Source organism: Lemur catta, chromosome 2 (genome assembly GCF_020740605.2).
Source record: "Lemur catta isolate mLemCat1 chromosome 2, mLemCat1.pri, whole genome shotgun sequence".
Lineage (NCBI taxonomy): Eukaryota > Metazoa > Chordata > Mammalia > Primates > Lemuridae > Lemur > Lemur catta.
In genome coordinates, this window is record NC_059129.1 from 82,034,753 (window position 1) to 82,051,559 (window position 16,807).

A 16,807-nucleotide genomic window follows, 5' to 3' on the forward strand; every position below is an offset into this window, starting at 1 on the left:
CTGTCTCCCAAGCCTAAAATGATCGAAGAGTATATTGCCTAAATCATCTGGGAATTTTTAAAAAGAGACAACTTTAAAGAAATTGCAAAAAGAATTAAGGTGACTTAAAAAAAATGCCTGAATTTCTCTTTCAGAGGCGTTACAACCACCTCAGGTTAAATTCAATGGATTTTTTTTCCTTCTGAAAACTGCGAAGATTTTTCCAAAACATACACTGTGTATGTGAACATTTTATTACCCGCTGAAATACTGTCTATTAGTGGTAGAACAATAATCCACCATGCCACCCAGAAATGGGGTGTGGTAGAAATAGAAAGTATGTGTGTCTAGGCCAGACTTTTAGACATCTTGAGAGAAGAGTTCAGGCAGCCTGTGATCAGAGGCAGAGAAATGGCAGCCTCTGCTGATTCTTGAGACAGACATGTGGGGTATAGAGAAAATATTCTTGTTTTTTTAATAGAATTGATGCTCTTGAATAAATTTTACAGAAAAAGTGTGATCCTGGGTGAAGAGCACGCCTTGGGAGTTAATTTACAACTGTAAAGTTAGTGAGAGAACTCCAGAGAAATATGCCTGACTTGGGAGGTATGTGTTTAGATTTCAAGGAAAATGTGTTCCAGGACCTTGGAAACATCTCTAGATCATAAAATCCAAAGACACGTGGGAGGGATGTGTTTACATTTCCAGGATCCTTTCCATGTGGTCTCTTTGGAGCAACGCTTTTTCTTTCTCCTATTTTGCTTCTTTCTCCTGTATGTAAACAGAGAAACTCCAATTTTCTCCATTACTCGCCTAGGATACAGATTTGGTATGTGTAGGAGACTTTGACCTAGTTTGCATTGTTACTTCAAGGGTAAGAATTGGGATGTGAGGAACCATGTGGTTGTGGTTAGCTTTTAGAATGAATAATGAGAATCTGATCTTACCCAGATCACCTTGGGTGTACATTCATGATACAATTAATAAAGATGAATATTAAAATTTCAACATAACACAGTGTTAGACTTCATTCCAAAAACACCTTCTCAGACAGCAGAATAGTGTCCAGTGTAAGAGTAGGAGAGTTTTTACACATGAGTCTGTCCATGTCGTACCCTCAGAGCCTATGAGCTACTAATGTGAGTTTGGAAGCACCAGCCTTTGGCTTCAAGTGAAGTGTGTGAGGATGAATTGCATTAAAGAAATGGTAGGTTGAGAGACAATTCTAATAACAATAGTGTCTTAGGTTCCATAGAAGCAGAGCCTGACATGAGGATTCTTGTTGAAGTGATTTCCTGGAGGCAGCGCATCAGAAGAAGAGGAGTGACCGAAGCAGCTAGGGCAAGGGAAGCTAGCAAGAGTGTTTTCTCAAAGGGGAACCCTTGTATGCTGTTGGTGAGAGTGTATATTAGTGCAACCACTATGGAGAACAGTATGGAGGTTCCTTGAAAAACTGAAAATAGAACTACCGTAAGACCCAGCAATCACACTGCTGGGTATATATCCAGGGATGGGAATTCAGTATATTGAAAAGATGTATCTTCTTTCCCATGTCTACTGCAGCACTATTCACAATAGCCAGGATTTGGAATCAATCTAAGTGTCCATCCATGGATGAATGGATAAAGAAATTGCAGTACTTATACACAACGGAATATTATATAGCCACAGAAAAGAACGAAATCCTGCCATTTGCAACACCATGGATGGAACTGGAGAACATTATGTTAAGTGAAATAAGCCAAGCACAGAAAGACAAATCTCGCATGTTCTCACTCATATGTGGGAGCTGAATATTAAAAATAATTGATCTCATGGAGACAGAGAGTACAACGATGGTTATCACAGGCTGGGAAGGGTAGCAGGAGGTGGGGTGGGGATAAAGAAATGTTAAATGCCTGAAGTGATGCATACCCTAATTACCCTGATTTGATTAATTCACATTGTATGCCTGTATCGAAACATCACAAGTACCCTATAAATATATACAGCTATTATCTACCCAGAATAATTAAAAATTTTAAAAAGTTAAAAAAAAATGTTATCTCAGCCAGGGGCTGGCCTCATTCTGCTCTCATGGGAAGTTCTGGGGCACAAGATGCACCCCAAAGCCTGTCCCTTTTTGAGGGCAGGGGCATGGCCTTTTGTAGCTTCAAGCCTGTCAGGGTAAGGTGGTTTCTGCTGTGACCGTGGGAAATTCTCCAGAGAAGGGGGCATTGCCCAACGTGCCCACAGCTGGGAATGGGCACTGGCTAGTAGAGGGATCTGCGTGGGCACTGCCAGGAGCCATGACAAACAATAACAGGTGGCATTCATTAGGCACTAAGCTGCCCCTGTGCTAAGTTAATTTTTGTAACCCTATTGTGAGAACTCTCAACACAGAGGTCTCAGTGATCCTTTTATTAATAAATATAACTTGTCAGATTTCTTCCTTCTTTAAAATTCTGCAATGACTTCCCGTTTTACTCAGTGAAGCAGCCACAACCTCAAAGCTCTGTGTGACCTATGCCACCTCCCCTGCCCGTCACAGAAGAGGCAGCCCTTCCAGTAACTGTCATGCAGGGGTCTCAGTAAACCAAGACAGTCTCTCAATCTAGGATGACCCCTTTTTCTGAACTGATATTATGGCCTCACTCGCTCCAGGGCACTGTGACATGCATCAGATCACAAGCTTACCATGCTGGCTTTAAGTTTCCTCTTTACTTTTGTCACTTGGGAACGTCTCTTTTCTTCATGTTTAGCTCTATTATTATTGTTATTGTTGTTGTGTCTTATCCACCATTACTAAAAGTTTTGTTCAAAAGGGATTGAAATTAGCTCAGTTCATCATGTTTCCAGAACTGGAAGCATACTTATTTCTTGAATTCTAGAATATCCATTTGATTCCTCTTAAAAAATATATTTAGTATATTTCTCTGTTGAAAATCTTTATCCTTTCATTTATTTTGTCCATCAATTCATCTATGTTCTTCAACATATTGAAAGTAATTATTTTGTAGACTTTATCAAAGACTGTGATAACTCTAATACCTAGATCATTTGTGGGTTTGCATCTATTGTTTAATGTTTCTTATTCTCATATTATCAATCCTATGGTCTTGACACTTTGTATGTTTAAACATTTTTTAGTATTTGGCAGACGTTGTATAGGAGAAATCCAGTGATGCTCCATGTGACGTTACCTTCCATGAGAGAAGTCTCTCCTTTTCCTCTGTTAGGCAGATAGGGTGAGGGGCTATTCAGGCATCGAGGTAGGTCAGGACTGATGCATTTTTAACAACATTGAAGCATACTTGACAAAATGACTTTTGTATATTTAAAGTGCACACTTTAATACATGTGGACACATGTATACACTCAAGAAACCATCACCACAATCAAGATAATGAACCTGTCCATTATCCATAAAAGTTATCTAATGCTCTTTTCTAATACTTCCCTCTCCATCCCCTCCCCTGGAACCACAGATCTGCTTTCTGTTGCTATATATTGGTTTGTATTTTCAGGATATTTATATGAATGGAATCATGCAGTATCTACTCTGTTTTGCCTGGCTTCTTTCATTCAGCATAGTTATTTTGAGATTCATCTGTGTTGTACGTATCAATAGTTCATTTCTCTTTATTGCTGAGTAGTGTTTCGTTGTATAGATATACATAACATAATTTATTTATCTGTATATTTGTTGATGGACATTTAGGTTATTTATAATTTTGGCTATTGCATATAAAACTGCTATGAATATTTGTTCACAAGTCTTTGTATGAACATAAGCTTTTATTTTTTAAGTACCTAGAAGAGGAACATTTGCATCATATGATAGATAGGTGTTTACCTTTCTAAGAAACCGCTAAATTGTTTGCCAAAATCGTTGCACCATTTTAAATTCCTCACAGTGTATATGAATTCTCTCTATTTCCTTGCCAACATGTTGTAATATCAATCTTTTAAATTTTATCCATTCTAATATGCATGTGTAGTAATATCTCATTGTGGTTTTCAATTGCATTTCTCTAATGGTATTCAGCATCTTTTCATATGCTTTTTTTTCTTTTTTTCTTTTTTTGATTTCAGGATATTATGGGGGTACAAACATTTTGGTTAAAAGTTATGACTTTGCCTCACTCAAGCCAGGGCTAGAGGTGTACCCTTCCCCCATACAATGCTGACCGCATCCATTAGTTGTGAGTTTACCCACCCCACCCCCACAACACCCAATGAATATTACTACCATGTGAGCACCTTAGTGTTGGTCAGTTAATACCAATTTGATGGCGAGTACATGTGGTGCTTATTTTTCCATTCTTGTGATATCTCGCTTTGGAGGATGGGCTCAAGCTCTATCCAGAATAATATAAGAGGTGCTAGATCACTATTGTTTTTGTAATTGAGTAGTATTCCATAGTATACATATACTATATTTCATTATTCCACTCATGGATTGATGAGCACTTGGGTTGTTTCCACATCCTTGCAATAGTGAATTGTGCTGCTATAAACATTCGAGTGCAGATGTTTTCATTATAGAATGTCTATTGTTCCTTTGGGTAGATGGCTAGTAGTGGGATTGCTGGATCATATGGTATTTCTATTTTTTGCTCTTTGAGGTATATCCAAGCTGTTTTCCACAGGGGTTGTACTAATTGGCAGTCCCACCAGCAGTGTAAGAGTGTTCCTCTCTCTCCACAACCTTGTCAGCATTTGCTGTTTTGGGACATTTTGATAAAGGACATTTTCACTGGAGTTAAGTGATATCTCATTGTGGTTTTGATTTGCATTTCCTTGATGATTAGAGATGTTGAGCTTTTTTTTATATGTTTGCTGACCACTATTGTGTCTCCTTTTGAAAAGTTTCTGTTCATGTCCTTTGCCCATTTATGGATGGGGTTGTTTGATTTTTTTGAGTTCTATATAGATTCTTGTTATCAGCCCTTTATCAGATGTGTACAGAGCAAATATTTTCTCCCATTCTGTGATTGTCTACTTGCTCTACAGATAGTTTCCTTGGCTCTGCAGAACCTTTCTAATTTGATCAGGTCCCATTGATATTTCTGAGAGTTGAAAAATGAGAGGTGAATCTGAAGACTTAAACAGGATCCACACTTTTCACCATAATTTTAAGAATCATTCGTTTGAGTTGATTTTTTTCGAGAGGTGGAAAGTGCAGATTTTTGTGAGAGGTAAAAAGTGCGAATCCTGTTTTAGTCTTCTACGAAGACTGAATTTAAGAGTTCTTTCACCTTTATTTTCACTGTATTTCACCACTTTTCACCATTACTTCAACAATATTACACCATTATTTTAAGAACTGAACCACTTTTTACCATTATTTTAAGAAATATTTCGCCATTATTTCAAGAACTGTAGGCCTTTTCACCTTTATTTTAAGAATCATTTCTTTCATCAGCTCAGGACCTAAAATGGTTTTGGCAGACAAATCTATGTTTAGGCCCAGCTAACTGGATATTTCCAACAATTTGGTACTAGAACCTTTGAAATAACCATTATTTTAAGAAGCATTTGTTTGTTTTGAATTTTAGAGAGGTGAAAAGTGTGGTTTTTTTGTGAGATGTGAAAAGTGCAGATCCTGTTTCAGTCTTCCAGGAAGACTGTGTTTAAGAATTATTTCACCATTATTACACCATCATTTTAAGAACTATACCACTTTTCACCATTATTTTAAGAATTATTTCACCTTTATTTTCACTATTATTTCACCATTATTTTAAGAACTGTAGGACTTTTCACCATTATTTTAAGAATCATTGGTTGGAGTTGATTTTTGTGAGAGGTGAAAAGTACAGATCCTTTTTCAGTCTTAGAAGGCTTACAAGTCATAGAAGACTGAAACAGGAATCACACTTTTCACCATATTTTAGGAATCATTTGTTTAATCAGCCCATAGCCTGAAATGTTTTTGATAGATGAATCTATGTTTAGGCCCAGCTAACTGGATATTTCTAAGAAGTAGGTAGTAGAACTTTTGAAATAACCATTATTTTAAGAATTATTTCACCATTATCTCATTATTATTTCACCACTATTTTATGAACTTTAGAACTTTTCACCATTATTTTATGAATCTTTTGTTTGAGTTGATTTTTGTGAGAGGTGAGTCTGAAGACTGAAACAGGATCCATGCTTTTCACCATTATTTTAAGAATCATTTGTTTGAATTCATTTTTGTGAGAGGTGAAAAGTGGAGATTGCACCTGTCTAAAGGTATTCAGCATCTTTTCATATGCTTATTTTTCTTTGGTGAATGGTCTTTTCAAGTCTTATGCCCATTATTTTATTAGGGTATTTGTTTTATTATTTAGTTTTGAGAGTTCTTTATATTCTGGATATAAGTCCTTTATCAGATACCTGATTTGCAAATAGTTTCTCTCAGTTTGTGGCTTGTCTTTTTATTTGCTTAACAGTGTCTTGAAGAGCAGAAATTGTTCATTTTGATGAATTCCAATTTATAATTTCTTTTTTAAGTAGATCTTGCTTTTAGTGTCTTATCAAAGAAAACTTTGCTAAGCCCAAGGTCATAAAGGTATAATCCTATGCATTTTTCTAGAAGTTTTATAGTTTCAGGTTTTCCATTAATGTTTATGATTCATTTTGAGGTTTTGGTTTTTTTTTTTCTTTTTGGTATATGGTGTGAGATATTGATCAAAGATCTTTTTTTTTTGCATATAGATATCTAATTGTTGAAAAGATCCTTTCTCCACCAAATTGCCTTTGCATCTTTTTTGAAAATCAGTTTACCACATATGTGTTGTATTAATTCTGGACATTTTCTATTCTGTTCCATTGTTCTAGTTGCCCATTTTACACTAATTCCATACTTCTTGATTACTATAGCTTTACAATAAGTCTTGAAATCAAATACTGTAGGTCCTCTATCCTTGTCCTTCTTATTTATAGTTGTTTAGTCTATTTGGCATCCTTCGCATTTGTATATGAATGCTAAAATCAGTTTTAAAATTCCCTTTCTTACATCCTGTTCTCCCAAAATTCCACCCATTTCTTAAGATTCAACTGCAAAGCCACACTTTCCAAAAAAAAAAAAAAAAAAAAGAATCCTGGGTGCTCTGTTCAAACTTCATAATATTATTCTCATAGTAATATTCTCATTGCATTTATTCACATTTGGCTATGTGTACATGTCTGATTGTTCCTGCCATAGAGTAAACTTCTCAAGATCAGGAAGCTTGTCCTGTTCACTCTGTCTGCTGAAAAAAATAGTTTTATACTTTGCAGGAGTAAGCCCTGCATTAAAAGAGACCTGCAGGAGACATCTCTATCTAGCTCATTTCCTGCATATTGTCAAGGAAACCAACACAGTTAGAATTGTTTATTTTACTGCTTGGTATCTTCAAGATCTCTCAGTCTTTATTATTTCTATTGATGCCACTGTACTTTCAAAGAATAATGGGCTATTTATTTCCCTATTACCCAAACATACTCTAATCATCTAATTGACTTGTGATGATAATTATATGCAACTGTCTTAAAAATCTATTTATTGTTCACATCCTCTCTTATCACTGAACTCTTTGGGGGCTGTCATATCCTTAAAGATAGCAATGACATCAGTAGCTACCAGAGCAGCAGTACCCCAGCTCAGACCTACTGTATTTCCACTGGTCCCCTTCAGCCCTGTCCTAGCCCTCCATTAGAGGCAACTGCTGTTGTGCCCTTGGCCTCTAAAAGCCTATTATTCTCAGCAAGAACTTTTGTATGGAGTATAATCATGTCTTTCTTAAGGGAGAAATTCAGCCCAGTGACTGGGAGTGCGGAAATACATTTTGCCTGCTTTTTGTAGAGCATAACTCTTTCCTACTTATTGGGAAGAAATACCATGAGAAAATTGCTGTAGCACCTAGCAAATTAGCAGCATATCCATGTTAGTAGGGAAATCAGTTTTCGCATCACACTCAGGCATCATGCCCACGTGACACTCACCTGGGGTAGGTTTCTCCCGTGAGCAGTTTAAGGCTCAGGACACTTATAAATGGTTTTTTGTCTTAGTCTTTCCACATTTATTACAGCTGGTGAGATTATGTGAATCCTGTTAATTTGCAGCACAGCACTTATCTTTATTAAAGTACCGTATGCTTAAAAGCTAGTAGACAGTTTGTTAGAAGATAGAAATGCTCTTAGCTTTTTGTCCTAAAGTAGAATTTTGATTAGTAGTTAAAGAAAAGTCACATTAAAATTTAAAATACAGTGATACAAAATTCAGTAATGATTAATTATTAGTTGATTCCATTAAACACTATAGCAGTCATTTGCCTTTAAGGCTATTTCTCTAGTGGCTTTGCAATGATTCCTTCTTTCTCAGAGTCCATGAAAGAAAGGCCTGTGTCCTTATCACCACCATCATCAGAATATCCATCATGGAATTGATTCCTCTGGAATATCCTAAAGAAATAAAGAGATGGACACACAAGGGATGTGTGCATGTGACTGTGTGTACGTGTGTACACAGTGAGACAGTAATCAGACATTAGATGCTGCCTGTCCCAGAGAAGAATGTGATCATGAAAACCTGGTGTGGTGAAAAAAGAAAGTGGTAGGAGTGATATGGTCAGGTGGAAAGGGGAGGGCATAGCGAGGTGACAGCAGAGATGGCACGGTTAGAAGATTCGTAGATTGATTAGAAGGAAGGGGAGCGTGATAGGCAGGTTAATGCTCCCTTCCCCCACAGATGGCCACCTGGGAAGATGTTACCATACACAGCAACGGTGTTTTTGCAGATTGAGTAAGCTCAAGACCTTGAGATGGGGAGATGGAAAAAGGACTCTGAATTATCCAGCTGGGCCCAATCACATGGGTGAATTATCCAGGTGGGCCTCGCGTGGGTGGGGCATTAAAATCAGAGACATTGAGTTTAAAGTCAGAGGAGACGTGGCTATGGAACACTCAGAGGCGAAGTTTCTGGCTGTGAAGACGGCGGAAGAGAGCCACAGGCCAAAGGATGTGAGTGGCCTCTAGAAGCTGGAAAAGGTAAGGAAACCTGCTCTCTTAGAGCCTCCAGAAAGGAGCACAGTCCTGCTAATACTTCAGTTTTAGCCTACCTAGAATTGTGCTGGACTGCTGACCTATAGAACTGTAAGACGGTAAATTTGTGTTGTTTTTAGTCGTTAAATATGTGGTAACTTGTTACAACAGCAATAGAAATCTAATATAGGGAGGATGTATGCAGGAGACTAGAGGTCTGGTTTGGAGTGTGGAGAGGAAGGCTGGGGTCAGGGTGAGCAGCACCTTGAAGGCCTGGGCAGGTATCCTGACATCCACACCTCAAACAACAGAGGGAAGTGGGCAGGTGGGATTTGTCAAGCAGAGGTTTAGGAAGAACCACCTGGCGGTGCTGTTGCAAACCATTTCGAGTGAGGGGAACATTGGGTTAGAGGAATCAGTTAAGCCTCTACTGAAAAAGCAAGCCGTGAGATGGTGCCAGGGCTTCAGTTATGTTTGTAGCTATGGTTAGGGAGAGACAATCAAATATATGCATTATTTTGAAGAAATCGCTACAGGTTTGATGACTCCGTGTTTCAGAGGCTAAGTTAAGGATGGTTCAAAGCTTAAAACTGGCTGACCAGAGCTGTTGAATCGAGGAGTGGGCAGCTAGTTTGAGGAGAAAAATAAGGAACTGGCTTTAAACATATTGCATTTTATGAGGACAATGGATTATTCTGGTACGAATTGGAAATAGGGCTAGCATTCAGGAGAGAAGTTTAGAGATACAGATCCAATGTCATACTGGTATTCTGCTGGTAAAAGTAGCTGTGCGGTGAGAATAGATATTATCTCTGGGGAAGGGCAGGAGGAGAGGGTTGTATTAATATTTGTAGAAGCAAGTCAAGGGACAAAGAAAGGCTTAATTTTCTGAGCCCCTGCTGAGAGTGAGAGGCTGGACTGCTGGGAAGGCTCTGATCCCAAACGAGGGCAGTGAGTACTTGTCCCTTCTCACTAGGGCTCTGTGAACGCCTTTGTGATAATGAGCAATACAGATGAGAAGGCATGAACTTGCAAGTGTAAGTAAGATTGATTTGCCCTGACAGCCCAGAGCTGGACAGAGAAAAAAATTCAAGATGCTTCATTCCACCTGGTTTCCTCTAAGAAGCAGGCTCAATTTTATCCTTTTTATAAATAATTCAAATTCTTTCCCTCATGACTTTACTTTTGTGTACCTCAAAAATCCTTTTTTTTCCAGAATTTTCTGTAAGAAGGAGTTACATAGATCATGTGTAGCTCTATTTTTGTTGTCTGTCCCCTGCATCTGCATAAGGGTTTTCTTATTGCACGAGCAGTATGGTAAGGTAGGGACCATGGTAGGGTGGCCAGGAGGGGTTCAAGTGCAGGGCATGCTTTACTGAGACTAATTCCATTTGGTCAGACTCTTGTGTTCTTAGCGTCTTCACTTTGTGCCTCAAGAATGGATATCTTCTGCAATTACCTTTTCCATTTTTTGTCTGCTTCTCTACAAAGTCTATTCCATTTCCTTCTTACTTGAATTCACTAACAACTCATTTTATTCTACCAGTGAAACTTGATGCCTCTTCTCCTGTAGATTTCCCATCTGATTAATACTGTATCTCAACAAACTTAATTCTCACAACAATCTTATAAAGTAGGTATAGGTGGGAAAGAAGTGTTTCCCCCATTTGTACTATTCAGGTGGTTGTAAGTGAAGCTTTCAGAAAACCTAGAAAGAAAAATGGAGCTTCTGTGGTTCAGAGTGTGAGGCAATAGGTTAATTAGGGCTAGGACCTAATTCCTTATCAAGTTGGACCGGCACTAAGAAAAACATGTGTTTTTAATTAAAGCCTCTTCTATGGAAACTGAAAGGGAAGGCTATTAATGGTTCCAAATACTAAAATAGAATCATCAGTAACTTGGAAGGATTAGAAAACTCAAACTTCACTTTCTGCCATTCATTGCAAAGGACTTCTTCAAAGCAGGATGGCTAGCTTTGAATAGCTACAAAATGTTTATCTTTTTCTGAGTAAAATTATCTCTAATCAATATGCCTGCAGATCTTGGACCTAATTAGAGCCCTTTAGTAGATATGGGTGGGAACGGGGAATATCTATTCTCACATACTTGGTATTTAGTAATGTCTTTTTGTTGTTTATAACTGAATATCCAAAACTGGGTAATTTATAAAGGAAAATAACTTATTTCTTACAGAACCTGCTAGCTCTGGTCTCTCTTCCTCTTCTTATAAAGCCACCAGTCCCACTCCCATAGCCCATTAATTCATGACTGGATTAATTCATTCATGAGGCTGAGCCCTCATGACATAATCACTTCTTCAAGCTCTCACCTCTCAATATTGACATATTGGGGATTAAATATCAACATAAGTTTTGAAGAGGACAAACATTCGAACCATAGCAAGTAATATATTTAGGATTTTTTTCAAGGTGGAATAGGATCCAAGCGCTAAAACCTAGACTCCTTAGGGTTTACGAGTAGATGCTGGTTATAGAATGCTTTGTTCTCACAAGTAGTAGGATCAAATCAGCAGTCTCTCTGCACAAAAGCAGGTGTCAGCAGTAAGCCATCTATCCTGATAAGGCTCCTGGAAGGAAGTACTGTGGATATGGGTATCTTATGAGTTTATGGAGATGAACTTGGTGGGTATATTAGGGCTCTCTGGAGAAACAAAACAAATAGGGTATATATATATATGTATGTATGTATATATACACACACATACACACATATAAATATATGAGAGGGGATATATTATGGGAATTGGCTCATGGAGTTATGAAGGCTGAGAAGTCCCTCGATACACTGTTTGCAAGCTGGAGAACCAGGGAAGCCAGTGGCATAGCTCAGTCCAAGTCCAACGGCCTGAAAACCAGGGGAGCTGTACCTCTCAGCTCAAGTGCAAAGGCCTGAGAACTTTGGGGGCCACTGGCGCAAGTTCTGGGATCTGAAGGCCAGAGAACCTGGTGTTCTGATGTCCATGGGCAGAAGAAGATGGGGTTCTAGCTCCAGAAGAAAGGGCACATTCGCCTTTCCTCTGCCTTTTCGCTCTATCTGGGCCCTCAACTGCTTAGATGGTGCCTATCCAAGTCGGGTGAGGACAGATCTTCCATATTCACTGATTCAAATGCCAATCTCTTCTGGAACCAACCTCACAGACATACCCAGAAGTAATGCTTTACCAGCTATCTGGGTACTTAATCCAGTGAAGTTGACACTTAAAATTAACCATCACAGTGGGGAAGGATCCATAATTTCTGGAGTTTAAATCTTTACAAAACCTCTTTTATGCAAAATAGCCAAAATGTGTCTCTCTTCTGTGTTCTCATCCTGGCCCCTAACGGTGAAGGACTTAGGAATGGGGTATGGTTCCTGAGGTTTTTAGTTTTAACAAATAGCTCTGGTGGTATTTTTGGATCTTTAATCTGTACACAGAACTGAAAACCTGCCATGTGCACACCTTATACCAAAATAGAAATAGACTCTTTATCAAAATAGGATTGTACCTTTTCTGTAAGTAATTATTTGATTTTTGCACTTCCCTGTGTTTTAGAACCAGTCATGTTTGTGTTTGGAATGAATGGCTCATGGGTGCAACTATATATGAACAGACATAAAAAATACACAACACACTCAAATAATAACCAAAATAAATTATTTATATATATATAGTTTAGAATTTCTTTCATGTAAAAAAATAGCAAACTATAATGCTTTTACTACCCTCTTTAGGAAAGGTACATTAAAAAATGCTGAACATTAAAACAATAATTGCATTTCTTATATTTAACAACTTCTACATCTCACATTTGCTGCCCATAATTTCACCAAGATCTAGTTAACCTGTCCTTTATAAAGTATTTTACTTGTAATTATTATCCTAGAATTGCACTTTATTGGCATGTGGTTATTGAGCACTTGGAATGTGGCTAGTCCAAATTGTGATGTGTTGTAACTATAAAATATATTTTGATGACTTAGTAGGAAAAATGCAAAAACTCAATTTTTATATTGATACTAATATTTTAGGTATATTAGATTATATAAGTATATTATCAAAATTCAATTGTTCCTTACTTTTTTAAATGTAGCTACTAGAAAATTAAATAAAATAATTCAGCTACTTTTATGCATATTTGTAACTTTTTCTAATGGACCTAATATTACTTTTTAAAGTAAAAAGGTTATTATATTCCACATAATTTTAAAGTTACAAAAAGTAGGATTGGGATTTAAGAGATGCAGTTTAAAAGATTAAAACTGGCTAAATCAAATTCCCCTATAACTTGTAAAATATATTTTTCATCTTGTATCAGGTGCAAAAATGAGCCACCTAGAGGAAGGAGTGGAAAACTGGGTGAACACAGGAGAATTCACTGTTTACTTGTATAGGAAGTTACAATTCTCACCTGACTTATGGAGGAAGCTCTCCTACTCAGCTAACAGTGCCACTGTCTACAGCACTGTGCTCACATTCCTCTACCATTTCCAAAAGAAAGAGAAGCTGTGTTTGTCACAAAGCAAATTAAGAATACACACTTGGTCAATAAATAAGGTGGCAGAGCATGTGCAATTTTCTTTCTACTTCTAGCACACAAGTGAGACCTTATACGATAAATCTTACTAGTTATAAGCATCTGACACAAAGGAATCTGTCCATAAATCATTTAAAATGTGACTGGTTGATGATTTTCAGTAAAATATACCATGAGGCCTTTTTTCTTTATTGCTTAAGGAAATGTTGGTTTATTTTGAAATGTTGGTGTTTGCTTTCCAGCAACATACTGGAACATCTATTTTTCAAAAACTGTTCTTTTCACAGTAGCACAATCGCATCTTCAGGCCTTCCAATGACATCATTCGAAAGCTGAGTTTCTAGTACTCTGGTGCATTCAGTTCATCTGCAAAAGCCACTGGCACAACCACCCCCTGCCGCTGCAGCTCTCGCAGGACATCTAATATCGAGTCTAATTCTGTGCGAAACTTGTCCACCTCACGATTCTTTAATTGTGCGAGTCTTTTCCATTTCTCAATTTCTTTGTTTTGCTCAGTTTCTACTACTTGTTGTGTTTGCTGTATTATCTGCAGATACAAAAATTCCACAATGCTGTTACAGTTTGTAGTGGGGATAAAGAACATTTAATCTCAAAGCGCTAAAGTGGGGCAATACTGAGTAGGCAAACCTGGGGCTTCTTTGGGGAACTCGGGTCAACCATAAAGGTCTGCATGTCTGTAGTATTTTCTGTCTTCAGAGAGTACATAAATTCGACTGAATGTTTTTGGCGCCCGTCTCCCCCCCACCCCCCATTCATATGTTGAAGCCCTAACCCTCCGTATGGCTGTATGTGGAGTAAGAAAATAATTAAGGCTAAATGAGGTCATGAGGGTGCAAAGGTGGGGCCCTGATCTGATAGGGTTGGTATCCTCATAAGAAGAGATACCAGAGAGATCTCTCACCCCTCGTTCCCCCTGCTCTAAGCACATGCACTGATGAAAGGCTGCGTGAGAATTAGAATGGCCATCTGCAAGCCAGGAAGAAAGCCCTCACCAGAAATCAAATTGACCAGAACTTTTGATCTTGGACTTCTGGCCTCCAGAATTATGGGAAAACTTGTTATTTTATCCACCCAATCTATGATATCTTGTTACAGCAGCCCAAGCTTCAGCACCAAGGGAAGTGCCTAAAAATGCATCATGTCCTTACATCTGCTTTTTAATTTCTATTAATTTATGTTTGTAATTAAGTATAATATTAGGGCTAGATATACATTAGATGACATTTTAATATAAATTTCTTATAAACACTTATTGAAATGACTTAGATATGAAACTTTATTTCCAAAGCTCTGTTCCCAAAGTAAGACTTATAACTTTTTAGGTACTCATCAATAATTAAGAATATGACAAAAATTTCTTCTTCTTTTCTAGATCTAAGGGTAGCCAATCTTCAAGTATTTGAGATTAAAAGTCTTATTTTCTCTTAAAAGCTATAAATTTATTTTTAACAAGATCAAAACACAATGGAAACACTTTAAGAAGTAACTTTTGCTAGGGATGACAAAACTATAGCAAATTAAAGGCACTTAAAAGTTAGATTATACAAATATATAAATGTGATTTACTACTGTACCTGTTGAAGTTCCTGTTCTCTTTGCTCATGTCTCATTTCCATCTGTTCAATTTTCTTTTCTAGGTCCATGAAATGTTTCATCTCTGGAGTATGGTTTTCCTTGGCTTTTTTCAATTCTTCTAAGAGTTTTGTAATCTAAAATAGAAGTATGAAGTGAATGAAAAACTATGATCACAAGGAAATAAGATTATCTGTATAAAATTTCTCTAGATTAGAGGCATCTTGGATTGTTAGAGTAATTAACAGCTTTCAGTGCTAAGAAACGATCCATCCTACCTCTGAGTTGACCTCACATTCAAGGGGTTCCAAATGAATGAACCACCTACCTGTTCCCTCCCATGTATGCCAGTCTGGTTATAGGGTTCATTAAAATAAAGTTGGGCACTTTCTTTAATGTAATGTACTCAGCTTTGCTACAAGGTATTTAATAAGGTGATTACTTTAAGGATTAAAAAAATACATTTAAGGCATCCAACACAATATACTGCCCAATGCACAAAAAGAGTTCAGTTATTATGTATCTTTTGGAGGGGAATTGAGGGACCTTTATATTAGGCTTGGTGAAAAAATTAATTGCATTTTCTTTATACCATAAAATCATGAAAGGAAATTCCATCAGGAATCAGATTTTGCTAAATTATTAACAACAAAAGGCAAAAAACAAGCAAATGAAAAAGGATAAAATTAACAAAGTCAACCATGTTTTATATGGAAACACGCATTACCTAATAACAATGATAATAATAATAAAAACATCCCATACCTTAAATTAGTTGAAAAAAAGTGAAAATACAAGCAAATTAAATAAGAGGCAAGGTAAATATTTTAAATGTGGAACATCTCTGATGATACCATCATTGACCAGAGAACTATGCAGGCTGTGACTAGATAGTTTGTAGAAGGCTCAGGGAGAGGCCTGACAGAGCATGTTGTGGCGATGGGTGCTGGCCATAAAAATCTTATGTGTTAAAACAGTGATAACTAAAAATTACTTAAAAAGAAACCCAATAATGATTACTGAACTAAGAGTTGACAGAGGCACAGTCATATACAGAATGGTCAAATATTTCAATTTCTATAAACTTTTTTTAATGGCAGAGAAATGATTTTGAGCTTTTTGTCATTATACACTTCCAGCCATTGCTATCTTGTGGTGCACCGGCGACCTGTTCCTGGAGCACCAGCTAGGAAGTTCTGGTCTCGTGAAAGTAGTAGTCAAGTGAAGGAGAATTCTAGTGTGGTGTGCTCTGGAGAGATGGCCAAAAAGCAGTGAGACGACAAATGAGAACACCTAACTTGAGGAGGTGGGCCATGGTATTCCTAAGGCAGCTGTGTTTGAATCAAGTCTTAAAGGACAAGTGGCAGTGAGTCATGGCATTATTATGTGCGAGGCACTATGCTAACCACTTTACAGATAGTGCCTCATTTAATTTTATTAAATCTTATATTTGTTTACTGTCTGACTCCATCAAATAAAATGTAAGCTCCACAAGAATAAGGAATTTTGTCTACTACTTCTCAGTATTTCCAGCACCTAGAGCTGTGCACAAGGGAGTAGATGTTTAACAATTACTCGTGAATTAATGTATTCATGTTTCAATGACTAAATATAAACATTCAATGGTAAATTGCATAAATTTAGAAATACGGTTGTAGACTAAGAGACAATTTCCTTTTGTTTGTATCTCCCTAAAAGCACCTTGA

The 16,807-nt window shown here is 37.3% G+C and overlaps 1 protein-coding gene across 1 annotated transcript in view; it reads right to left on the reverse strand.

Moving 5' to 3' along the window:
- Positions 1-13,695: 13,695 nt before the first annotated feature.
- CEP162 (centrosomal protein 162) overlaps positions 13,696-16,807 on the reverse strand; it is an 81,355-nt gene continuing 78,243 nt past the window's right edge. The window contains exons 26-27 of the mRNA XM_045543963.1: positions 15,104-15,238; positions 13,696-14,055 (exon numbers count right to left, since the gene is read on the reverse strand). Of these exons, the coding sequence (XP_045399919.1) occupies positions 13,849-14,055; positions 15,104-15,238 (342 nt within the window). The 3' untranslated portion in view covers positions 13,696-13,848. The remainder of the gene's footprint in view (positions 14,056-15,103; positions 15,239-16,807) is intronic.